The sequence below is a fragment of the Rhineura floridana genome, chromosome 10 (genome assembly GCF_030035675.1).
Source record: "Rhineura floridana isolate rRhiFlo1 chromosome 10, rRhiFlo1.hap2, whole genome shotgun sequence".
NCBI classification, from domain to species: domain Eukaryota; kingdom Metazoa; phylum Chordata; class Lepidosauria; order Squamata; family Rhineuridae; genus Rhineura; species Rhineura floridana.
Window position 1 is genome coordinate 63494264 of NC_084489.1, and position 25796 is coordinate 63520059.

The 25796-nt window shown below is 41.3% G+C and overlaps 1 protein-coding gene across 1 annotated transcript in view; it reads left to right on the forward strand.

Annotated features, from left to right (window-relative positions):
- Positions 1-25267, forward strand: part of GPR158 (G protein-coupled receptor 158) — a 166467-nt gene extending 141200 nt beyond the window's left edge. The window contains exons 7-11 of the mRNA XM_061586390.1: positions 1065-1303; positions 14900-15038; positions 17048-17153; positions 18574-18720; positions 22313-25267. Of these exons, the coding sequence (XP_061442374.1) occupies positions 1065-1303; positions 14900-15038; positions 17048-17153; positions 18574-18720; positions 22313-23776 (2095 nt within the window). The 3' untranslated portion in view covers positions 23777-25267. The remainder of the gene's footprint in view (positions 1-1064; positions 1304-14899; positions 15039-17047; positions 17154-18573; positions 18721-22312) is intronic.
- Positions 25268-25796: the final 529 nt, after the last annotated feature.

Consider the following 25796-nt stretch of genomic DNA (forward strand, 5'->3'; position numbering starts at 1 on the left):
TAGCTTACGACTCCCACCATCCCAAGCTACTGAACTTGCTGGACTGACGACAGTTGGAGTCCCACAAGCTCTGGAGTCCAGTATAGCTTAGCGGCAGAGCACAGTCCTGGCATCTCCAAGCACAGCTGGGAGAGCTTCCGTGTGAAAACTCAGAGATCTGCTGCCAGTCAGTGTTAACAATCCTGAGCTGACCCAGTATAAGATAGTCTCCTATGTTCCTATGTAGTATCATTGAAGCTGAATGTAGGAAGATTCAGGACAGGCAAAGGAAGTAGAATGCACAGTTAAGCTCCGGATGTAGTGATGGTCACCCAATTTGGATGGCTTTAACAGGAGATTAGACTAATTCATGGAGAAGGAAAAGGCTATCATTGGCTACTAGTCATTATGGGTATGTACTGTCGTCAGTATCAGAGGCACTATGAGTGGAAGAGTGCTGTTCACCTTTGGTCTGATCCAGCAGGGTTGTTCTTAGTTCTGTTTAATTAAAATGCTTGTGCAGACTATAATGCTTTAAATAAAGCACCTAGAGCTGCACCTTTCCTTCAAAAAAGAAGTACAATGCAGACTGTTATTCTATGAGGAAATGCAGTAGTGACTGAAACTCTTTGAAGGAGTGAATACTATTTATTTTACTTTATTTTATTTAAGTATTTATATACTACCTAATTACTGAAGTTTCTAAGCAGTGTACATAAACAATTATAAAAACCATGCAGTTAATAAGATCTATTAAAATTAATCATAAAAACAGAAACCTTCCTTAAAATGTCCTTGTCAGGCACCTGAAATTCAACAGGGAGGGGACCTATCTCATCTTAGCTGGGAGTTCCACAGAATCAGGCCCCCAATACTGAATGCACAGCTTCTGGTGGAAATGACCCATTCATCTGAACCATGAGGGACTCCCCCCAAGATCTCAGTGATTGGACAGGGATACAAGGGATCAGGTGATCCTTAAGGTATCCTGGACCCAAGTTGATAAGAACCTTGTAAATTAATGCAAGAACCTTGAGCATGGCCCACTAACTATACTGTGATGCTTTGTCTATTTGATTCTGCAGGGTTTTGAAGGTGTTCCTGTCTCGAACTGCTCAACGAATGCCATATATGACAGGCGGACGAGTGATGAAAATGCTGGCTGTGATTTTTCTGGTAGTGGTTTGGTTCCTAGTAGGCTGGACCACTGCAGTCTGCCAAAACCTGGAACGAAATATTTCACTCATCGGCCAAGGGCAAACCTCAGATCATCTGATCTTCAACATGTGCCTGATAGACCGGTGGGATTATATGATGGCTATTGGTAAGTTGCCTTTGTTGTTTCTGTTTTGTTTCTTATTTTACTCATTTGACATTTACACCCCTCCCCTTTCCTTTATTAAAAAACTTAAGGCAGCTAACAACAAAATCAAAGCATAATTCAACAATGTAAAATAGAAAAACACTAAAATGCTTAAAAAAAACCTACATATATAGCAACACTTCAGCAAATTAAAACTAATTCAGTAAAACCATCATCTGTGACCCAATAAGCCATCTTAAAAGGAATATTGTAACTAACTTCTGAAAGGACATGAACCAGATCTTTAGTTCTAATGTTGTTGTTTAAAAATGGTTACCTTTTAAAAATACTTGCTGAAGAATTTCAAATCTCCTAAGTACAACTGTCAGCCTGACCGCATAAGTGTTTACTCAGAAGGAAGCCATACTGAGTTCACTGGAAATTACTCCAGAGTGTTATATAAGATAGAAGCCTTAAAATGTTGATTAATGATTTGCTCTTTTGGAACTGAAAAAAAATAGTTTTTAATAAAATAAAATGAATATCATTCAGGAAAACCAGATGATGAAAAACAATTGGAATAATCCTGGGAACTGTAGTTTGATAAGGTTGCTGGAAACTGTCCACAGTCCCCAACATTCTTTGGGAAAGTCATGTGCTTTAAATGTATGGTGTGTATGCATCCTTACCAGGGAAGTGTAAAAAATCAGAGTGATGACATCCCAAAATCCATGTTGTGATCCATTTTGTTTTTAATTCTGTCCATTCTGCCCTTTTGATACTTGCATCCTTAGTTGTCTGTGTGTGTGTTTAATCTCACATATTGTAATGTTTTAAAAATTATGAGTGTTGTTCAACACTAGTCCTACTCAGAGTAGACCCATTGAAGTTAATGGACTTAACTAAATTAGGTTCATTAAGTTCAATGGTTGTGCTCTGAGTAGGACTTAATTGAACACCACCCCATGTAATAATTAGTAATTTTGTTTTAAAAACCTGTGATCTGTTAGCTCCCAGGCATAGGCTGGAACAGTGAAATTGAGTAAATAGCCAGTTTTCCAGGCACATGGTTCAGTTAACAGTTGCAGAAGACTTGAAGTCAGAATCTAAACAAAAACAACTAAAATGTTTCAACTCACAATTTATAAATGAGCTCTGTAGTCGGGGTATGTACTAGATTTCGTTAGCATTGTAATCTGCTGTTTGGGTCAACTGGCTGGGAGAAATGAAACCTGAGACTAGCTATGAAGCTGTAGCTTTCCCCCCTCACTATGTTTTGCAAACATTACATATGATCTTTGATTGCTATGTAAATGTATGGTTTGCTCCAGTGGCTTAGTAACACCTCTGAAAGCATTAATCAATTAATTGGTGCAATTAACTAATTACTGGCTTAAGAGTCAACTGCAAATACATCTGATTAATTAGGGGCATCCAGCTGAGTTCTGTTCCTGCTGCTGTTAGAACATGTGTGACTCCAGTTGCAGCCTGGCTTTATCTTTCCACCCGCTGGAAGAATCCATTGGGGAAGGAAGATAGGGTTTATCAGGACTGGCCCTGCAGGATGGGAGAGGAAACAAATGAGCAAGAGTTAGGGGTAAATACACCTTTACTGGCAGCCAAATGTGGTTTTCATATTGCATTGTGTCCAGAGGTGTCCCTTGCTGGCAGAAGGCTCTTTGATCCAACAGAGGCTTCAGTCTGTGGACAAGGGAAGGATGGCAATTTTTACAAATTCACCCTTCCATCTGCAGCCCCCATCGGGGGACCCTTTGAAACAGTGTGAGAGGTGGTGTGGGGAGGGTAAATAGGCAAAAATAACCTCCTTCCCTGTTCTACTGGTAGGAGCCTCTGCTGAATCCCAGAGACTTTGAGGGAAGGGCGGTAGCTCAGTGGTAGAGCATCTGCTTTGAATACAGAAGGTCCCAGGTTCTATCCCTGGCAACTTCCAGCTGGGAATGTCTCCTCCCTGAATCCCTGGAGAGCGATTTCTAGTTATTATAGACAACACAAACCTAGATTGACCAATGTTCTGATTTAGTATAAGGAAGCTTCCTGTGTTCCTTCCTCCAGCAGAGGGACATCATTAGATGCAACTTACTGATGGAGTGAAGGTGGTACTCTGAGGTGTATGAATGCATATATGGATACAAGAATTTTGAAATTCAAAGGCATGGCTAATCCCTAATGGACAAGTGATATGTGTAGGGCAGTTTTGGGCATCTTAAGCACCTGTTTGCCATGAGGTAACATGGGGAAGAGGTTGAGCTTCTCCTCTTTCCTCCACACGCCCCTTTTTGCACATGTAGACCTTTAAACCCGACCCCTTTGTAAACCAAAGTTTTCTTTTAAGTTAAGCAGTATACAAGTTTTGTTGAATAAATAAAACAAATATGTTAATGGGGCAAAGACATACTTAAAATACGCAAAAGTGCCCTGCAAATTATTGTTAGTATTATTAATTGCATTTATTTATCATTCCCTACAAAAAAAGTCTCAAAACAACTTACATATATATAAATTTGGGCTTAAGTATTTGAGTAATGTCTCTAAGAATGGCAGAAAAGGGAAGAAAGAGTGACCAGGGAGTAAAAATAAAAAGCATCCTAGGCAGGTTGTGTTGGCATCCTGCCATGTTGCATTTAGATTTGGCCAGTCAGTCAATAAACTGGTGAACTACATATTGAGATTGATCCAACCTCTGAGAGTGGCAGAAAACCAAATTGCTTTAAAAAGCCATGTTGGAGTATAAAATCATTTGGAAAGACAACTCTGGAGAACAACTGTGAGAGTTGGTGTGTGGCTCTGTTAAGTATCCAGCCCAAGATTGCAACAGAGATAAAAGCAGTGCTTCCAAAATGGGTAAATACAAAATGTGTATGTCATAAAAATGGGAATGTTATTGATTATTGATAAAGAAATCAAAATGTATGATTTACACATTTAGAAATGCCCTGCAGGGTATCTCTTCCTCCTCCTCCTCCAGCTAATATGTCTTCAGAATGTGTATTCAGACTGAGATGTTTGAACATTTAATTGTGTTTCTTAGTATACACAGGGATGTTCAGCAAAAGATTCTAGGATGATGTGAGTGTGTGTTTGCATTTGTGCATGCATGTATCAGAAGGAATTGTGTGATCAGGCTTTCCACAACAGAACATGTAGATCTGCAACAGAAATTGTATTGAAGTAGAGAGATGCTAAATAGATCCGTTTATGCCAATTTAATTACAGTGTTGTGCTCAACATTATCTAGGAAGGCAAAATACTTCAGAACTGACCAGACTGGAAGAATCTCAGCCAAACCAGTGCTCATCCAACCTAACTTGTTTGGCTACTGAATTTCACACCCTGTTCCCAAAGCTATGTTATTAGAACACTCTTCTGAGCCTCAAATATAACATATATAATTTCTTTCTTTGAATATCTAAGATAATATCTTAAAGTTGCAAATTTACTTTGGAACTGGGGCCATTAGTGATAAAATGTTCAATGAGCTTCTGTAAGGTAGTTGTGACATGAAGCTTAAAAGTAAAACCAGCAATAGGAGCTCAAAGGAAGAATGTGAGGAGAGGAAGAAGACACAGGAGAAGATTATTAGAGGCTAGGAGAGAGCAGTAGGCTCTGAAATGGCTCTGTATGAATAAAGATAATATAATATAATAACATGGGATATAACAGTATATGAAGTTGGCAGTTGCTCCTTTGATTGCACAAAACAAGTCACATGAAATGGTAGTAAACAGAATTACAGCAAAGGGTGGAAAAGCTGCACACATAGGGAAGGTCCATAGCTCATTGCTAAAGCACATACTTTGCATGCAAAAGGTCCCATGTCCAATTTCTGGCATTTCCAGGAAAGACTCCTGTCTGAAAGTCCAGAGAGCTGCTGTTCATTAACATTGACTGAGCTTGAGGGACCAGTGGTCAAATTCCATATAGGCATGTTTCTACACTTAAATAAATCACTCAAAGCAGAAAACACTGTAACTCGGAAGGCTGTAATCTATTTTATGCCATGGAGTATTATGCAGCCAGATGCCGTGCTAGGAGCTTCTCCTTACACTCCCTTCCTGCACTAGATGCAGATGTGCAAATCCAAGGACAATCACAAGTACTTCTTCAGGCTTTCTTCTTGTGTAAACACATGAAAGAGGGCAGTGAGCACATGTGCACTACCTTTGTCCTCCCCCCATTGTCATTCTTGCCACCCTCTAAAGCAGGGAGCTTCCTGTATTTTTGGAGTTCCCCGTGGATTTTAGAACCCTAATTTTCCAGGTTTCTCAGATGCATGGGGAAACCCCACAAGTGCTTCAGAGGCTTTCCTTCCAACACAGGGAGGGAGGCCGACACAAACAGTGATGGAAGGGTGGAGCTACCATGCTCATCCCTGCTGCTTCCCTTGTGAGCTTATTCCACTCTGAAGAAGAATGCCTGGAGAGGGCTAAAGAGTCTCTCTTTTACTTTGGCATCCAATAGATTTCAGCCACTGAAATCCATAGAAATTTGACCAAAATTCAGATGAATTTCACCATTGGTAAAATTTCAGTCTACTGTAGCAGGTAAGCAAAGACTCCAAAACGCAACCTAGAGACAGATAAATAGGATAGATCAAAAATATAGGTGTTTTTCTCCAGCTTCCCTTCCATTAATTATTTCAGGGACATTGCCCTATGGCTTGGCACCAGGAAATGTTTTAAGAGCTTATGTTAATAAGAAGAGTCCTGCTGGATCTGGCCAAGGGCCCATCTAGTCCAGCACTCTGTCCACACAGTGGCCAACCAGATGTCTATGGGAAGCCTGCAAGCAGGACATGAATACAACAGTGCTCACGCCGCTTGTGCAAATACCCATTGACTGGTATTCAGGGACATACTGTCTCTGAAACTGGAGGCAGTACAAAGCCATCGTGGCTAGTAGCCTTATCCTCTGTTAATTTGTTGAATCCCCTTTTAAAGCCATCCAAGTTGATGGCCATCACTTCATCTTGTGGGAGGAAATTCGATAGTTTAATTCCATGTTTTTCACTGATTGCACTACATGTATGTTGTTATCTATTAGCAAACCCTGTTAAGTGCAAAGTCGAAGTATGAGTTTGGCACCTCAAGTGCAAAAAAGCCATGGAAATGTAACCTAAAGGCTGCAGTCAACCTCTCTTCTCCTAGATATAAATGATATTTGTTATATTTTATCTTACCCCACTTCAGTGGGCTCAGGAGATTGCATGCACAGTACCCCCTTTTATCTTAACAGCCCTGTGAGGTAGCTTAGGATAAGAAATAGTGACCTGCCCAAAGTTACCAATGTAAGCTTAGTTTCTGAGCATGACTTTAGAATCAGGTATCCCTAAACTAAGTCTGGCACTCTAACCACTAGGCTACACTGCCTTCAGGGTCACTATATATCTTGGCCTCTGTCTTTCTAATTCAAGAGGGCAAGACTAGGTCTTGTATAGGGATGGACAAATCTGTCCATTTCCACTCTCTCGGTTTCTCATTTTTCCAAACCAAAATTCAGTTCTCTACATTTCCTCAGCAATTTGCATTTAAAAAAAAATCCTCATGAAAATTCATCAGCATTTTAGTGTGAATATCTCCAAACATACACATTTTTGTATGCTGTTTTGACTAACGTACACATGGTTGCATGCAAAGTATCCATAATATAATGCATTTTGGTATGTTATTTTCACTAATATATGCATTTGTATGCACACTTTCTCCTAATAGATGCATCTTTGTACACATTATTTGGTTGGAGAACTGAACTGAAAATGTCAGAAGTGTGGATTTTGTGAGGGTAACTGGAAACAGAGTCAAATTTCTCCCCCATCTCTAGCTCTTGTGTGATGACTTCTCTGTCTGATTAAAAGTCGTAGAAACCCAGAGAGGGGAGTGCCTTTAGCCACAGTTATTTCCCATTCTCCTGCCCATCCATCTAGTTATCTCTGTCCAGACTCAGCAGCAGCATCTTTCCCGTCAGCAACTTTTCAAGTCACTGCCTGGAGTGCTGCCCATAAGTGCTTTTAAAGGCAGGATTGCTTGAAGCAGTGCTTTAAATTGGATTCCTGCATCAAGCAGGGGGTTGGACTCGATGGTCTTATAGGCCCCTTCCAACTCTACCATTCTATGATTCTATAACTGGTGGCTCCGATGTCAGTGGGGCAGTGAATCTACTCCAGGTTTTAGTCTGAACTTTCAAGGAGCTTTCAGCACCTTTCAGGGCTCCTTGACAGTTTGGACTAAAACCTGGAGCAGATTCACTGCCCCACCTACATCGGACTGACTAGTCTCCCCTGGCTTGAACACTGGCCTGGGATTTGAGATCTGACATCGATGTGTAATGCAAGTGTAGGGAATCACCACATCCTTGGGAGACCTCCAAGGCCTGAATGGCCAGAGGAAAACAGAGGATTTCAGCAGATGCATACTGTTTTCTCATTGGATAATTGGATGATAATAGTGAGACAATCCCCTGTAGAACCATGATGATGGAGGGTTAGGGGAGAAAACACACATATCAAAATTCTTTTTTCTATGCAGCTATTCAAAATACAGAAGCCCTACTCCTGTGCAACTATTAAAGGTACAGGGCACACTACTCCAAAATTCTTACTGTCCTGTCATAGAGAAGCTTAAGGAATTTGATCTTCAGGAATTTCTATATTAAATGACTGGATCTGTACCTCTTGGACTAATGTGCACATCATACCTTAGCTGTCTCCTTGATGTTGCACTTTTCTGTAAGTTTAAAGGTATCACAATACACATAGTTCAATTTTGAGAGGATTTTAACACACATTTGTAGATGAATGTGGAAACAGAACAGAACTAAGTCGCAGTCAACTTGGAGGCACATAACAACAACAACATACAAACATGACACACACCAGAAATATTCATATGTTTTCACTTTAAGTGTTTGGTCTCTGAGTCAGGTCATTTGTCACAAAACCCAGGCCCCATCTGCACTATACTTTTAATGTATTATTATGGGATTGAAGGTTGAGATAGATTATTTCTTTTGGTCCCCTTCAAGCCTGTGATATTGTGTCTGAAGTTGGGATATGCAAGCAAGAAACCTGCTCTACTAGTCACACTAGTTTCCTTTGCTAATCTAATAGTTTAGCCAAGTCAGCCTGTGAGTCAATGGATTTATTGAATGGTCAATCTGCATATCCAAAGGGAGCTATTAGAACTCTTTTCAGGGGAGAGGCCCTCCTCCTCCCATCCTAAAGCCAAGGAGATGTTTGTTTTTAGTCTAGCCAGGGAGAAGCTGGGAACTTGGAAGACAGAAAGAGAGGCCTGCTCTCTGCACCATGATTTTGGAGTGCCTCTGTACAAGCCTGATGGAAAATCAAGGTGTATTGGACCGTTAATGCTATGAACCCCTCTATCTTAAGTTCAGGTTGTGAATATGTGTAAATAAGCCATATCTCAAATAGACACCACAATCTCCACTGACCTTCTTTCCAAGGAAACCAAACCCTGGGTAAGCACAGGAGCCCCTGGAAGTCTCGCACTGCTCAGAGATTGGGGACTGTAGTTTGTAGGGTGCAGAGAGTTGTTAGGAGATCCCCTATTCCCCTTTCAGAGCTACAATTCCCAGAGTTCCCCGGGAAGAGGGATTGACTGTTAAACCACTCTTGGAACTGTAGTTCTGTGAGGGGAATAGGGATCTCCTAACAACTCGTAGCACCCTCAACAAACTACAGCCCCCAAGGTTCTTTGTGGGGAGCTATGACTGTTGAAAGTGGAATGATACTGCTTTAAATGCATAATGGAGCTAGGCCCCCAGATTTTGGGAACCAAGGAGACCTGATTACTGAGAGAAGACAGTGTTAAGCATCTACTAACTAAAAACGGAAGTGAAACAATCCAATATATGGTGCTGTTTAATATCTTTAAATAGACAATATGGCTTAGCTTAGAATGATGCTGCTAATCAGAAAGAAAGCTCTTGACACCGCTTAGAGGTGTTCTACAGTCCAGTGGTATATATATCTTGTTCAATAAATTTATCCACCTACCTCATAAATTCTGATTGTGACAGGATCATTCAAGCCTACAGCGCTTATACCCCATTGATCACTGCGCTCTGAAGGAGAGGGGCTCCTGCAGATACCATCTCATCAGAAGGTCTGTTTTGTGTGATGCAGGAATCAGGCCTTTGGTGTGGTGGCACTTACCCTTTGGAACTCCCTCCCATTACATATCAAACAGGTGCCCTGTCTATTATATTTTTGGTGCCTCTTTAAGACCTTCCTTCTTCAACAAGCCTTGTAACTGAGTTTGTTTTTTATCTCAGTCTATATGTATTGGATTTCAAATTGTTTTTATGTATGAAATTGTTTTAAGTGCTTTTAACATATGAAATGAATTATTTTTATTAATTGTTTTTACATATGAAATTATGTTGCATATGTTTTATTGTTAAATTGCTTTAAGATGTTTCATAGGAAGTGACTTATAAAAGGAAATAAATAAGCAATCAAGGAAACCAATAAAGCAGTAGAACTGTTGCATTAGCACAGTGGTAGCCAATGTGGTGCCCTCCAAATGGTTTGGACTTCAACTTCCATCAGTCCCAGGCAGCATGGCCAATGCTGTAGATCAGCCTTTCCCAACTAGTGGGCCACCAGATGTTGTTGGACCACAACTCCCATCTTTCCTGACCATTGGCAATGCTGGCTGAGGCTGATGGGAGTTGTGGTCCAACAACACCTGGTGGCCAACTAGTTGGGAAAGGCTGCTGTAGATGATGGGAGTTGTAGTCCATAACATTTGGAGGGCACCACATTGGCTGTCCCTCCATTAGCAGAAGGTTATGCCGTGAGAGGTTGGAATGAATCTATTTTTTTACACTGCAAAGTATTTCTTAACCATTCTGGCAGCATGCCTACCTGACTCCTTTCTTCTTCTCACATGCCCACATCTCCTTAAGGTCATCCTTTTTGTGAGAGACAAGAGGAAACTGTCATTTCCTTTCTGGCAGTTTGCATTGCCCAAAGGTTGCTTGGATGATTCACTGCATCAGAAGCAAACCTTCCTGTGCTTCTGAGAGCTTCCTGCCTCCTTATGGAGATGTTGTGTGACTTGTTTCCAATGACGGTTAATACAAAGTGACCTTCTGCTTTTCTGAACTTATGAATGCAAAGCAAACACTCACACACACACCGTCTTTGCACTGCTTGTGTGCTAGTTTGTGAGGTGGATGTGCGGGTGAGTAAATGGAAGGAGATGCTAAGTGCATCAAAGAGCACCCTTCATCCATTCCTGATCCCAGGCAGTAGACCAGTGATGTTTTAAACAAAGCAGTTGCCATGCCCAAATAATAAAAAAGTGTTCAAATAAACCAAAAGCAGTACAGCAGCTGCCAAAATTTAAGAAAATTAGAACACATTTAGAAGTTTGCATCAGTCAGTAATTACACTAAGACTTTGAACAATCAGATGCCTTCAGATGCCTGGCTGAACAAGTGAGTTTTTACCTCATGCTGGATGCAGTAATATAGGGGTTGTCCATGCCTCCAAGGGGAAGGAATTCTACAGCTGGGGTATCACTCACCACACAACAGACAACATCCATCATCAGAACAGCAAAAAGGACTTCCTCTGCTAGTCTAGGATCGCAGGTATAGGGAGAGACGCTCCTTCAGATTTAAGAACATAAGATTTAAGAACATAAGAACATAAGAAGAGCCTGCTGGATCAGGCCAGTGGCCAACTAGTCCAGCATCCTGTTCTCACAGTAGCCAACCAGGTGCCTGGGGGAAGCCCGCAAGCAGAACCTGAGTGCAAGAACACTCTCCCCTCCTGAGGCTTCTTGCAACTGGTTTTCAGAAGCATGCTGCCTCTGACTAGGGTGGCACAGCACAGCCATCATGGCTAGTAGCCATTGATAGTCCTGTCCTCCATGAATTTCTGAGTGCTCCTTCATAGCCTGCTTACACAGCATCAAATTCTTTATCGTCAGGGGGTCTCTCTTTAGTAGGGGTGGAAGAACCTCTCAGTTTTGTTTCTTGCTTTTCCAATCCCCATTTCTTCATCAGTTTGTGATTTAAAAAAAAGTCCTCATGAAAATTCATCAGCATTTTATTTATTTTATTGCATTAAATGACAGTTTCTCCTAATATACCCATTCTGTATGCACTTTTGCCTTGTATACACCTTTTTGCAAGTCTTTTCTCCAAACAATGCATTTTATATGCTATTTTCACAAAGATATGCATTTTAATCCAAATTTGGCCTAATATACACATTTTTGTACACGTTATTTGGTTGGAGAACTGCATTGTAAAATTTGGAGAAGTGCAAATTTCAAAGGGTTACTATGTTTTGGTTTGCATATCATTTTGGAAGATTCAGTACAGACAACAGAAAGTACTTCATACAGTGCAACTATGGAATTCACTCCCACAAAAGGCAGTTGTGGCCGCCAACTTGGATGGCTTTAGAGGATTAGACAAATTCATGGAGGAAAAGGCTATCAGTGGCTACTAGCCATGATGACTATGCCTCCAGAGGCGGAGGCAGTATGCTTCCAAATACCAGTTGCTGGAAACCGCAGGAGGGGAGAAAGCTCTTGTGCACAAGTCTTGCTTATGGGCTTCCCATGGGCTTCTGTCTGGCCACTGTGAGAACAGGATGCTGGACTAGATGGGCCATTGGCCTGATCCAGCAGGCTGTTCTTAGGTTCTTATGTTCAGAAAGTGCAAAGGAGATAGGTTCACATTTAAATCCAAACAGAACCAAATACCTACCCCATCCATACTCTTTAGTCTGCATACAATTGTCTAGTAACCAGAAGTGTGTATTGCTGTGCAAACTGTCTCCTTTGCCATCTATGTATTCAGGCACTGTGGTAATGGTGGAGTAGGGTTGAGGGAATAATGGCTTTGGTAGCATAGGCAACTGGGCTATTTTGGACATATTAGCTACAATCCCAAAACTTGTGAAACTTGTTCCAGGAGCCCAGTTTCTTTTTACTGTAATCCCCACTGACCCACATGCTCCAGGGGTGGGTGGGAACTGCTTTTGAAAGTGATGGCTGTTTGAAAAACATTTGTAATTTTGGCACTGGGGCCAGCTGTTCAAAGGCAGAAAAAAAGTCAAAAAGTTTCTCTGGGTGAACACCAGCTCTTCGTGTTCCAGCCAGAATGTGTTTAGAATAACTGGTAAATAAATGGGATGTTTGGAAATATGGCAGTATTAGCATATTTTAGAGCTGTTGATCTTAAAAGATACCACTTTTAGTTTCATCTGGAAAACAATTGTCTTTTAATGCCCATGTTCTTATTGCATAATCAGAATTACAGTGCACACTCCTACACCCACATAAAAAGTCCAGCAATTTTTGGTAACATCTGCAGGTTTTTCTATGCAAATTGTGGTGTTAGTCTAGAGTTAATTATATGAACCTCATTCCCCACCCTCCAGCACAATCCCACATGATACATTTAAACTGTGTAATTGGTGCTTTGTGTAATAAATTGTTTTCCAAGCAGAATTATATGTTTGTTATTGCTAATTAAATAATGTTAGGCTTCACTAGAAGATGTATTCTCTAGATCTTCCTTGCCTTGGAAAATAATTCCCATTTTTGTAAGATTCAAGGTGCAATTTATTTTTTGCAGTTAAAACATCCCCCACTTTGTGACTATAAACTGTCGAGATGTCTGCCTTATCTGAGTTCCATTGTATAGGCATGGAATATGGGCTAATGACGCTAGTGGCTTTCTCAAAATCTTTATAATGATTGCATAATGAAGATATTAGGCACAGGATAACCGTTACAATTTTGCAAATTTACTGAAACACAGCTGTCGTTGAGCATGATTTTTGCAACATATACTGAATGACACATTTGTGAAGATTCTACAGCCTAGTGACTATGAGGGCTAAACTCATTTATTCTAACTTGAAATGATGAATTTTGGTTGGAACCAAAACATACCAGTTTCATGCCAAGTGTCAAAGAGTAATATCATGTTACAAGCAAACACAAACAAGCAAACAAACCGGGAATGCCAATGGGATACAAGTGGTTAAACCCTTCGTTTGGAGAGTTATAAAAGAAACATCAATATACTCATTTAAAGAGGAAGCAAATGATTAGGAAGTTATGAGAAGATCTCTTCCAACCTGAGGGACTGGATGAGTCAGAAACTATGGGACCTTATTACCTTATGGACAACCTTGCTCCTTATGAGCTTGTCTGGGCTCTTAAGTCATCCAATGCTAAACTTGACTTGCACATTTTGCTAGAATGCACTGGGCTGGCTATAAAGTGTGTGTGGAAGATACACTAAATTGAGTGTATGGGGGAGATCAAATCAAAGCCTGTCACTCTTCAAACAGATGAAGGGGGTAATGTAGGGGAGGGGTGGTTTTTACTCCCACCCATCCAACTCTGTTTAGTCTTAAAACTGAACCCCTACACTCACTTTATACTCAAACCAGAATTCACGTCTTTCTTAAACATATGCACACCCTGAGGTTAGGTGTATGGGTGTATGGAATAGAGCCTTTTTGGCTATTTCCTCTATTTGCCAGTGTCACTTCGAAAGTATTCCATAAACCTAACAGGCCAGCATCAATTCGGGTTCATTCTTTGACCACTATCTGCTGCTTTTACTAATCCATTTTCCCCCTCCCCCTGGTATTGATATTAGTATCGATAAAGGAAATATTGATAACTTTAAAGGAAACAGTGTTATTTTGAAAGGAAACAGTGTTATTTTGAAAGGAAACATTGTTATTTTGAAAGGAAATATCAATAAAATTATATTCTTGATACTTTAGAGGTGGAATTTTTCTTTAACATTTTTTTTCAAAAATAGCTACAGAAAATTGCTACATAAAAATCCAATCTGCAATGATAGAGAATAAGCAAATTAATGGAAAATTTAGTATCAAGTCCAAATTGGGTAGAATTCTAGCACATTCTTAATTGCCTCCAAGCTCTAGAACTCCCTGACTTAAGTTTGGCCCTCTCCTTCCTGGCTGTCTGCCCAAGTGTAATGGTTTTTCTCTTTCAAAAGGCATGTAGGGGAGTATTTCTCTCTCCCCCCCCCTCCCTTGGTGATTGTTTCAGTTGCATTTCTTGTTAGCTGCTACTTTGGATTCTTGTAAAGCAAAAAAAAGTAGAATACTTTTTTTTTAATCAAATAAGAATGAAAATTAGCCTTATGGTATAACACTCACCTGGTCACCCTAGGTGCCAAGGAATTCCATGGAGGCAAGTGCATGGAATTACATCCAGGGGAGCGAGTGGAGTGATGGAGGAGAGATGGAGTGCTCAGCATCTCCTCTACCAACCCACAGTGTGGGGGTGGGGGAGAGAGCGGTCCATGTGAGTTGCCTTGAGCTCATTGGAAATTAGTAACTTTTCTGGCCTTATATACAAGTGTGCATTGTTTCCATTCTGTGCATGAACAGGGAGCTAGCACATGTAGGCTTGATGGTTGAGCAAGAAGCAAAACAGCATTAGGTGATGGATATACAATTCTGATATCTGAAAGCATATTAGCACATGCATACATCTGACAATTAAATTTGTATATATTCATGTGTAAATACTAATGGCAAAATGTATTTCTTTTTTGTTCCTCTTTCAGCTGAATTTTTATTCCTCTTGTGGGGTGTTTATCTCTGCTATGCAGTGCGGACAGTACCCTCGGCGTTTCACGAGCCACGTTATTTGGCTGTTGCAGTTCACATTGAGCTTATTATCTCTGCTATATTCCATACAATTAGGCAAGTGATCTGTAGCAGCATGTAGTTCTTAAATGTTTGCTTTCAACATGGTGCAATTTGAAACAGTTCATTGAGCTAAGATGCATATCAGAAGGTCTCAAATGGAAGTTTTCCTCCTGCAAAGTATGAAATCCTTGAAAGATGTTCTATCAAATGACTGAATGAGATGAGCTTCCTATCTATTCATATGCAGGAGGGTTTTCTTATAGTGGTTTGTTGACATATTACCTGTGTTTGATGTAAAGAATAAGCTTGTGATAGCAGATCTAGCCCTTTATGTAATCATTTATGTAGAGTGCATTTGTTTATACCTCCAAAAAAGCTTCCCATTCCATGCACTTGCATCAAAATAAATAATCTCTCATATGTTATTTATTAAAGTTTTTCTATGATGCCTTTTGGGGCCAAAAGCAGTTTACAACAATAAAAATCTTAATATAATAAGCTTTAAAAGGATTCTTAAATTCCAGAATAAAAAACAGCATAGAAAACTACCAGGTGGCAGGCAGCGGTGGCTGGTGCCCATTGGGACAGGTGGAGTGGAAGACGGGGAGGCCAATGGTGGGTGGACCGAGAAAGAGCCAATGGTAGGTGGAGCCAACTAATTCTAATGTTGTCCCCATCCTCCTCCCTGCTGAGTTCTTCAAGGGCAAAACTGAGACTAAGGAGGAGGAACCTGACAACCAGAGCCACCCCTGAGCTGGTTGCATATAAGAAGGTAGGCAAGTAGGAGGTGGCTGAAAGAGGCTGAGTTGGGTGGGGCAATGCCCCATTTGCCCTAATGGACCAACCTCCACTGACTGCTAGATTACATTTGCATACAAACATGCACTCATGATAATATCCCTACATAGGCAGGATTGTAATTCATTAAAAGCCTAGCGGAATTTAGGAAAAAGACCCACCTGCCTGATACCCATAAAGGAAGGGGCCAATCTAATCTTCCTTGGGAAAGAATTCCATAACTGGGGGGCTGCCACCAAGAAGGCACTGTCTCGCATCCCCATCAGCTGCACCTCTCTTGGTGTCAGAACACGGAGTGAGGCCTCCAAAGATGCTCCTGTTTGATGGACAGGGTTATGTAAGAGGAGGCAGTTCATTGACAATGTGTGATATGATCTAAAAGATGAGCACCAGTTAAGTATTCCTGGCTGCTGCATTTTGCACCAGCTGCAGTTTCTGACTACTCTTCAAGGGCAGTCCCATATATAATTGATTGCAGTAATTTACACTAGTGTGGCTAAAGCATGTGTAACTATGACCAACACCCATTAATGCTGATATCTGCTCTGGACCCATCCCAGTCACAGATCTTGCACCTGCGCGCCTAGATCTTGGCTTACAGAGCAGCAACAGTAGGCAGCGGGGAGGCCACCATTTTAAATTGCTGTCAGTGCCCCCAAGTGACACTAGTTCCCAGGGTGTGGTCTGAAGGCACATGAGGCTAATATTTTGCTGATGCTGGCCAACATGGATGAATGTCCACCTGGGAACCACATGTATGCCACCTTGGGTTCCATGACAGAAGAAAGGCAGGATATAAATATAAAGGAAATAAATAATAGATCAATGGATAGTTCACATCCACCCACTGCACAGGACGGTGTTACTGCTGCTGCTTCCATCCAGGGGCAACCCCACTGATGTCAGAAGGGACCAACCACAGGGCAGTTTGTTGAGGACCCTCACACCTAGAGCCATCCCTGCAAGTTTCCACTTTATTGGGAATGGAGAGTTGGAAATGGCTTTGCACACACAATGGGACTCATGTGCACATTAGCATTCTCACATATGCACAAACAAGGAGCCTGTGGATCAAAGTATGTGTGTTGAGGTAAGGGAGAGACAGACAATACTGTCCTGTTCAATCAAGTAAGGCAAGACCAATATTGTTATATTTGGATTTTTGCTCTATTAGTGTTGTCAGGAATATTAAAGATCTGACATGTAATGTGGAGGAGGAAAGTGGAGGAAGATGTATTTGCCAACCCTGTGAATTCTATTTTCAGGTTTAGTCTTGCCTCAAGACTTCAGTCTGATTGGATGCTTATGCTGTTCTTTGCACACACACATTTGACTGTGACAGTCACCACTGGGTTACTTCTGATCCCGAAGGTATTCTTTCTCTACTCTTTTCCCATGATGCCTATTTCTGGCCAATTTTGGCCTGGCTTGGTGCAATCAATGGCTACACCCTGCCTTGGATATTCATTGCCACCCTGGGCTCCTGCTGCGAGGAAGGGTGGGATATAAATCAAACAATAAATAAATAAATAAATAGATAATTCTGCTGCTACCCATTGTATATCCATCTTCTCAAGATGTTCTTACAGCCAATTTATATGTTAATTTTGTTTTTATAAGTCGTTTGGAGACCTTTTTTGTGAACCTAATTGCACAAATGCCTCTCTTTGCAGAGAAAGCACTGAATTAATGAAAACCTATCAACAACATCCAAAAGCTAATTGTACACATGGCCTCCAGGCCCAGACATTTTGGCCCCATCTGCACTCTACATTCAAAGTGCTATTATACAGTCATGGCTTCCCCCAAATAATCCTGCAAACTGTTGTTTGTGAAGGGTGGTGAGAGTTGTTAGGAGACACCCTGTTCCCCTCACAGAGCTACAATTCTCAGAGTTCCCTGGGAAGAGGGATTGATTTTTAAACCACTCTGAGAACTGTATTTCTATGAGGGGAATAGAGGTCCTCCTAACAACTCTCAGCACTCTTAACATTCTGTAGTTTCCAGGATACTTTGGGGGAAGCCATGACTGTTTAAAATGGTATGATACTGCTTTAAATGTACAGTGCAGATGGGCCAAAATAGTGGCAGTGGATTAAGAGGCATCATAAGTAAAAACAAAAACCTACACACAAGCAATCTGACACATTTTCATTTACTTTTAATTTATTATTAAAAATACTTTTAATAAAAACATATTAGTCTACTTATGCAGTCCTTGAAATCAATAAGACTTACTTCCAGGTTAACATCCATAACATTGCATTCTTAATCTATGGTTTATAAATGTCTTTAGTAACATAAAATTTTATTTTTGTAGAATTAAAAATGTGTCCAGCCTCCACCTATTTGTAGTTTTTGGTAATATAATATCTGCAGATTTCCCCTTGTTTCTGTGCCCATAGCAAGACTTGATACATACTTTAAAACACATGTGGGGAATCTTTGGCCCTCCAGATGCTGCTGAAGTGCGACTCCCATCAGCCCCAGCAAGCATGGACAATGGCCAGGAATGGTGGGAGCTGTATTTTAGCAATGTCTGGAGGGCCAAAGGTTCTCCACACCTGCTTTAAAGGAGCAAAAAAGAAGCTGAATATTCAGAGAGAAGGACAGAGATATCCTCACTGGAGAATGGCCCCCCAGGCCCTCCTGTAGCCTTGGATGACACCCACCAAGGAAGGGTCAACTCTTGCGTGTCGAGCCCCTCAAATGAAAGAACAGGTGCACATTCTTTGATGCTAGTATTATATTGACCAAGGCCTTCACTTCAAAATCTTTTGTATGCTTGCAGTTTTCCCATTCAAGTAATAACCCACGAGATGATATAGCTACTGAAGCTTATGAAGATGAGCTCGACATGGGAAGATCTGGATCCTATCTGAACAGCAGTATCAATTCAGCTTGGAGTGAACATAGCTTGGACCCAGAAGATATTAGGGTACATGCCAATCTTGTAAATTTTCTCTGTGTGTGTTTTTAAACAGCCAGATGGAACATCTTCAGTAATAATAATCATAAAAAACAATGACCAACATGATGGCCAGCTCAGTCCTAATAAAAACTATGATGTGGTAAAGTGAGTCGAACATAAGCAGCAACAGTGTTGCCTGTTGTACTGCTAGAGTGTCATCGCAGACAGTCTAGAACAGGGATGGAGAATCTGGTGCTCCAGCTGTTGCTGCACTTCAGCTCCCATCATCCCTGACCATCAGCCATGCTGGCTGAGGCTGATGGGAGTTGGAGTCCAACAACATAGGGAGGCCCATAGGTTCCCCATGCCTGGTCTAGAATGAAGAATCCAATAGAAGAAGCACTTAGTTCCTTATCTAGATAGATGCTTCAGTTCAATTTTGAAGAGTGGATTTAGGATGGTCTGTCCTCATTATGTTACACTCTATGAAGTCCAATCAATTTCTCCTTCAGAAATGGTGTCCATTGTGCACTCCTAAGAACATGGTGTTGTTTGGTTGTCTTCTGCATGGGTACCTTGTACTAATACGTCCATGCAAATGACATAAGGGCTCTGGGCATGTTTTTCTAGGCATGTTCAATTCTGCTGATCAATTGTTCAGGAAGGAGGAGATTAGAATGGAAGACTGAATTCAGTCCTGCCCCTTCATCCTAGATGATCTGCTCTATTTAATTGGATTGGGTCTCCATGCAACCCTAGCTCCTACATAAGGTTTTAGCCCTGGGAAATGTACACACAGGTCACTATTTACACATGCATTTCCTTCTATTACAGAGGTGGCGAAGCTCAGGCTCAGAGGCCAAATATCTGTCTGGCCCTTGGACCTCTTTCCAAGCTACATTTCCTTCCTATCCATACCCCCTATTCTTAGGCCACGTCCCCACAAGATCTGATTGCACCCTCCATGTTTTTGCCTGGCTGGAATGTGCCCTTGAACTCTGACAATACCTCTTGCTCGCCTGCATGGCGAATAAAGAAGGGTGTGTAAAAACTAGCCTACTAAACAAAGACAACATTTGGTTGCTCAAAATGCAAGTTGGCTCTTGAGCTGATAAAGATTCCCTAGCCCTGTTCTACTAGATGGATGCCCCAGGGCTTGTCACTACTTCGCTATGCAAACTTTTAAGACTTCAGTCAACCTTTGATGGTGCCTGTTGCTCAAATGCGGTGGTGGTGGTGTGGCCACTGCTCAAAAAGCCCACATTGGACCAGAAGGTTTGCAACAACTATTTGGTAACAAATGTCCCCTTCTTAGAGAAGGTGCTCAAGGTGGTGTGGGGGAGGCTTGCAGGTCCTAAGAACTCTTGGAGGACACAGTACCTTGAATAATTCCAGTCTAGGTTCAGGCCTGATTTTGGGACCAAATCAACCTAGTTGCCCTGAAGATTTATCCTTATTGGAAGAGGGACAAGGGGAGTGTGACCCTCTCTGTGTTTTTTTGTACCATTGACCATGATATCCTACTGGGAATTTGGGGCACGGTATTGCAGTGGTTCTGCTACAATCTACCAGAAAGTGGCATTGAGTGACATTTGTTGATCCCACTTGGCTTTTTTGGTTGTGGAGTGTTTGAGAATTCTCTTCTGTCCCTAATGCTGTTAAGCATTCTATAGGAAGCTGTTGGGAGCAGGCATTAGGAGAGTTGGAGCCAGGTGTCATCAGTATGCTCTGTTTCTTTTGTCAACTGAGTCAAGTGAGGATGTGCAGGTCTTGGAACGGTGCTTGGATGCATTGGCGGGCTAGATGAGGACCAATGAGTTGAAACTGAATGCCGAGGAGGTCCTGTGGATAGCTCCCAGGTCCAGAAAGTGGGAGATGTTGCAGTCCCTCTGGTGGAGCAGGTGCATAGTCTGGGAATGTTCCCAGAGCCATTGTTGCTGAAGGCTCAAGTGGCATCTGCAGCAAGGAATGCCTTTTACCAGTTCTGGCTGATTCACCAGCTACTGCCATTCCTGAACAGGAAAAGCCTTCTTACAGTGATCCAAGTACTGGTAATCTCTAGATTGCACTGCTGCAATGTGCTTTTTGTGGGGTTTCCCTTGAAGCTGGTTCAGAAGCTGTAGCTAGTGTAGAATGTGACAGCTGGTCTTTTCTCTGGAGTGGCCCATCACAAACATACAGCACCAATACTGTAAAAAATTGCCCTGGCTGCATATATGCTACTGAGCCTGCTTCAGTTCACACTGGTTTATAAAGCCCTATACAAGAGGCCAAACACCTGAAAGAACACCTTTTCCTGTATAGACCTACCCATTTGTTAAGATCTACCAAGGAGGATCTCTTGGCTGTGCCATCTTTACCTGAGGCCTGCTATATGGCATCAGGCGGGAGGGCCTTCTCAGTAGTGGAGCTCCTCTTTTTGGAAATCCCTCTTCTCTGTGATACAGCTGGCATCTACTCTTAAGGGTTTTTTTATGCCTGGGTTATTTGCACAGGCTCTTAGTGAAATCGAATGCCAGTCTTGATTTTTTTAGTTGGCTGGTTGTGACTAATGTGCCGTGGTGTTTAATAATTGTATTGCGAATTTGAAACTGTTTTTGTTGTTGTAACCTACTCTGAAATTGCTGTGCAATGAAGAGTGGGTAAGCTTTTAAATAAATAAATAAATAAAATCCATATAACCATGTGAAACTGCATGACGTAGAATTCTATGGCAATTTCCAGGTAGCCCAAGCTTTTCCTCACCCATATGCCAAATAAATTATTCCAAAGACTATTTTCTGTATTTTTCGCATGATGGATCTGATCCTTCCTTCGAAAAACACTTAGTTTTACAACAAACCTGTGATATAGAGTAGGCTGAGGGACAACTATAAATGGCAGTGGACTTACTTATTTCTAATGAAACTGTTGATCCCCACCTATTTTTTTCCATGCAGCCATCTTTTATGTTTTTTCCCCTTGCAAGAAAAGCACCATCAGAGGGTTATGCTGAATGGACAAAAAGTAGGAAGAGTAAAGATTGGGCAGTTCCTTGCCCCCGTTGGTCCTGCCTCCATTTCATTGGAAAATAAAGCCTTTAGGAGGAAGAATCAGTGATCTAACTGAACATAGGAAGCTGTCTTATTCTAAGTCAGATCATTGGTCCATCTAGCTCAGTGGATCTCCAGGGTTTCAGACAAGGAATCTCTTCCAGCTGTACCTGGAAGTACCAGGGATTGAACCAGGGACCATCTGCATGAAGGGAAGGTGCTCTACCACTGAGCTACAACCCTTCCCTCCATCAGTAGGGGAGTAGGGGAACATCACACATAGTTTTGGTTTGCTCAGGAACAGTCTATAAACCTCATAGCTTGATGAGAATTTGGGTTTGGATTTCTCAACAGTGTAGCCCAGCATTCTCAACCTGGTGCCTTCCAGATTTTTTTGATTACAACTCCTGTCATTCTTGACCATTGAACATGCTAGCTAGGGCTGATGGGACTTGTAGTCCAACAGCATCTAGAGGGAACCAGGTTGGAGAAGAATATTTGAGCTGTTACACCACACTGATTTTATTTCCAATATTTATAGAGAGCTCTTCACCATGTATTACAAGTTTTTTCCCTTTGCTTTGCAGGATGAATTGAAGAAACTGTATGCCCAGCTGGAGATTTATAAGAGGAAAAAGATGATCACCAACAATCCACACCTCCAGAAGAAGAGGTGCTCAAAAAAGGGCTTGGGTCGTTCAATTATGCGAAGAATTACTGAGATCCCAGAGACAGTCACCAGGCAGTGTTCACGGGAGGAAAAGGACTTTTTGGAACATGGGATTTCAAAGAATACTCCTGTAGCAAGGAAAAACCCACCAGATTCTGGTGGACACATTAAACCAAAGGAAGATTCTTTGAGGAACAGGGTCTTCTCATTGAAAAAGTCTCACAGCACTTATGATCATGTCCGGGACCCAACTGAAGAGTCTAACAGCTTAACAACAGAAAGTGTGGAAGTCATCACAGCTACCGAGAATTCCTTGCTGGATTCTCTCCCTGGGAAAAAAACAACAAAAAATTCTGTAGACAGAGTTGAAGGGGTGTCCACCGAAAATGTCCCTTTGGTGTGCAAATCCGTGAGTGCTCACAATTTAAGTGCAGATAAGAAACCTTTCCATCCGAGAACATCAGTGTTGCAGAAATCGCTCAGTGTTATTGCCAGTGCTAAGGAGAAAACTCTGGGGTTGACAGGCAAAATGCAAAGCGAAGAGAGTGGCAAGGCCCACAAGTCTCAACAAAAGGGCAAAGAAGTGAGCAAAAAGCACTCAGGCTCTGAGAAAAGTGAACATAAAGATTCACACCGAAAAAATTCTGCCCACACAGAAGAGTCAAGAAAACCCCATAAATCTGGGATAATGAAACAGCAAAGGTCCAATCAGGCACCTGGAAATCCTGAGGCAGGAGCGGATAAGTCACTGCCAAATAACGGTGTTGATATAGGAGAAGTTTGTCCTTGGGAAATCTATGACCAGAGCCCAGGGTCTGGGCTTTCTGATTCCAAAGCTCAAAAGCATGTATCCATTGCTTCCTCTGAATCAGAGAAACCCCATTTGTCCCAGACAAAGGACAAAACTCATCACAAGACTGCTGAAGGGTATCAGCTACCCAATCAAAACAGCACAGACAAATGTGAAGTGTGCCCTTGGGAGAGCCAAGATGAACAGGCAGCAAAAGAACAACATTTGAGTTCCAAGGCTCAGCAGGATGTTCCTGGGTTAAAAGGTGAAAATGCTAATAAACAATATGTAGCCAGCCTTTCAGCTGGAGATCCCAAGGAACTGCTCAAAAAGACAACAGCACAAACCACAGATACCAATAAACTGGGAGATCAGACAAAAAATGCATCCTCTTCTCCAGCAGCAGGAAATGTGCTTCCCTCTGATTCTGCTAGGTCAACCACTAGTAACTCACAGCAACCTTTAACACTGCGTGTGGAAATCTGTCCCTGGGAGTACGAGACACCAGAATTACCAAAAGCGGAAAGAAAGATAGCTTTATCGAACGCTACCAGTTTAAGCTCGAGTAAAACAGCAACACATCCAAAATAAGAGGGCTTAGACTGTGGGAAGAGAAGCAACAATGGAAGGAAAAAGGGCTGGAAAGAGGGAAGGGAAAGGTCAAAAGGATCTGCTAATTCAAAAGGAGCATCACTTAAGCAGGCAATGAGCACCTTGAACATGTAGGAACTAAGCAAAGTAAATTGTCTCTTATTTGTTTGTTTGTAGTTGAGTGCCAACAGTGTTATCAGTGCGATCCAGAACAAGAGGAACTTGTGGCCCTCTCCTGTCCCTAAAAGAGTTTACATTCCAAATGAGTGAAAACATGCCTTTAGAAATAATTTATTTTTTTGTAAAATGTGTGCGGTTGGTAAGTAAGCTACACTGAAGTACTTAAAATCAAATGTAATTATTCCTAAAGGCCCTGTATTGGCATAACATGGGTACGAATTCATTATATATGATAAAATCTAATGGAGTTGTTCTAAAATACCTTGAATTGGATGTATAATACCATTGAGACTTGAAGCAAATGGATGCCTCCAAACATGCAGAGATAAATTGTGAACTGTGGAGCAAATCCAGAAACAAAGAAATGATGACTTTTCACTTTTCCTCATCTCTACCCTTGATAGTGCTGCTAATTTAATGCATCCTGTTCCCCAATTATATTTTTATATGATTGCTGTCATTTTTCTTATATATATATGTATGTTGTGTCTCATATTTAAGCATTCCAGTTTGTATAATCTTTGCAAATAACTTTGATATGATTATGTGACACAATACATTTATGCAATCTGCAGATAATCAAATGTGTGCAATTTGAAAAGCAAAACCTGCTCTAGAACTTTATTTATTTCTAGGACCCATGGCAAGCTCTCACAGGCTCGTAAGAAAACATGTTGGGGATTTGTTTGTTTTCTGTCGTGCTTTATATTGTGGGCTTGTTGTTTCACTCTGTTATTTCCAATTATGATTTGATGCTGTACGATTCAGGGTTTTTATACGAGGTATGTTTCTTGTCTTGCACTCACCCATTTACGATCTTTACTAGCAGACACTGTCACCTTAGGGAGTTGTGCAGCCCGGTAAATAATCGTAATGGTATTTAGTATTTCTATAGCATGTTGAAAAGAAGCACAGTTTAAATATCAATCTGAGGACAATGGACCTGTTGTTTGTTAGAAAACTAGCAAACATTGTTTATCATTCTGCAAGTACCACTTTAATAATTCCTCATCATTATATTGCTCAGTGTTTTACATTGATCCAATTCAAAGAAAAGGGAAAATGTGGAAATGGAGACAATGTATTCTGAAGAGTAGGAATAACTGTTCTGGAATGCTCTCTGAATTCGTGTTTGGAAGAGAAATTAGACTTGAAAGGCTTTGCTCATCATATCACTGAAGAAATTAACCTTGAAAAGGAAATTAGACATGAAAGTTCTTGCTCATCATACTATCAAATTTCAGAGATCAGAAAATGAGGAACCTCCCTGGCCTACTCTGCACCAATTAAGAGAGTGACAGGAGATGAAAACAGGGAATTCCCATTGTTTATTAATCACTTGTAAAGCACTCATACAGCTGGATCCTATGCATGTTTTCTCAGAAATAAGCCACGCAGAGTTCAGTAGGGCTTACTTCTAAGTAAATGTGCAGATTAAGGGTTGCCACCTTAATCTGCAAGATGTTTTTGTAATCCTTTAATAATTGTTTTATAGCACTTTTACCAATGTTGAGAGATAATCTTATAGTGTCACTTATCCCCACACCGCACCCACCTGCTGACCGAGGTTGCCAGCTCCTGTCCTAGAGGCAGTAACTGTTGCTTTAACAACTCAAGATCCGTAAAACAGCATTGGGGAACTGTACTTACAGTGCTAATGCTACAGTGATCTAATCACTTGGCCTTTTTTCCCTGTGACAAGCAGGACTCTAGTTTTGCCTTATAGCATGTAGAGCAGTTGGTTGAATGGAGGGCTGGAGTGCTGAGGTGCAAGAACTTGCTCCTAAATTCTGTCTCTCTGAAACAGGAATGGGAAACCTGTGGCTCTCCAGATATTATT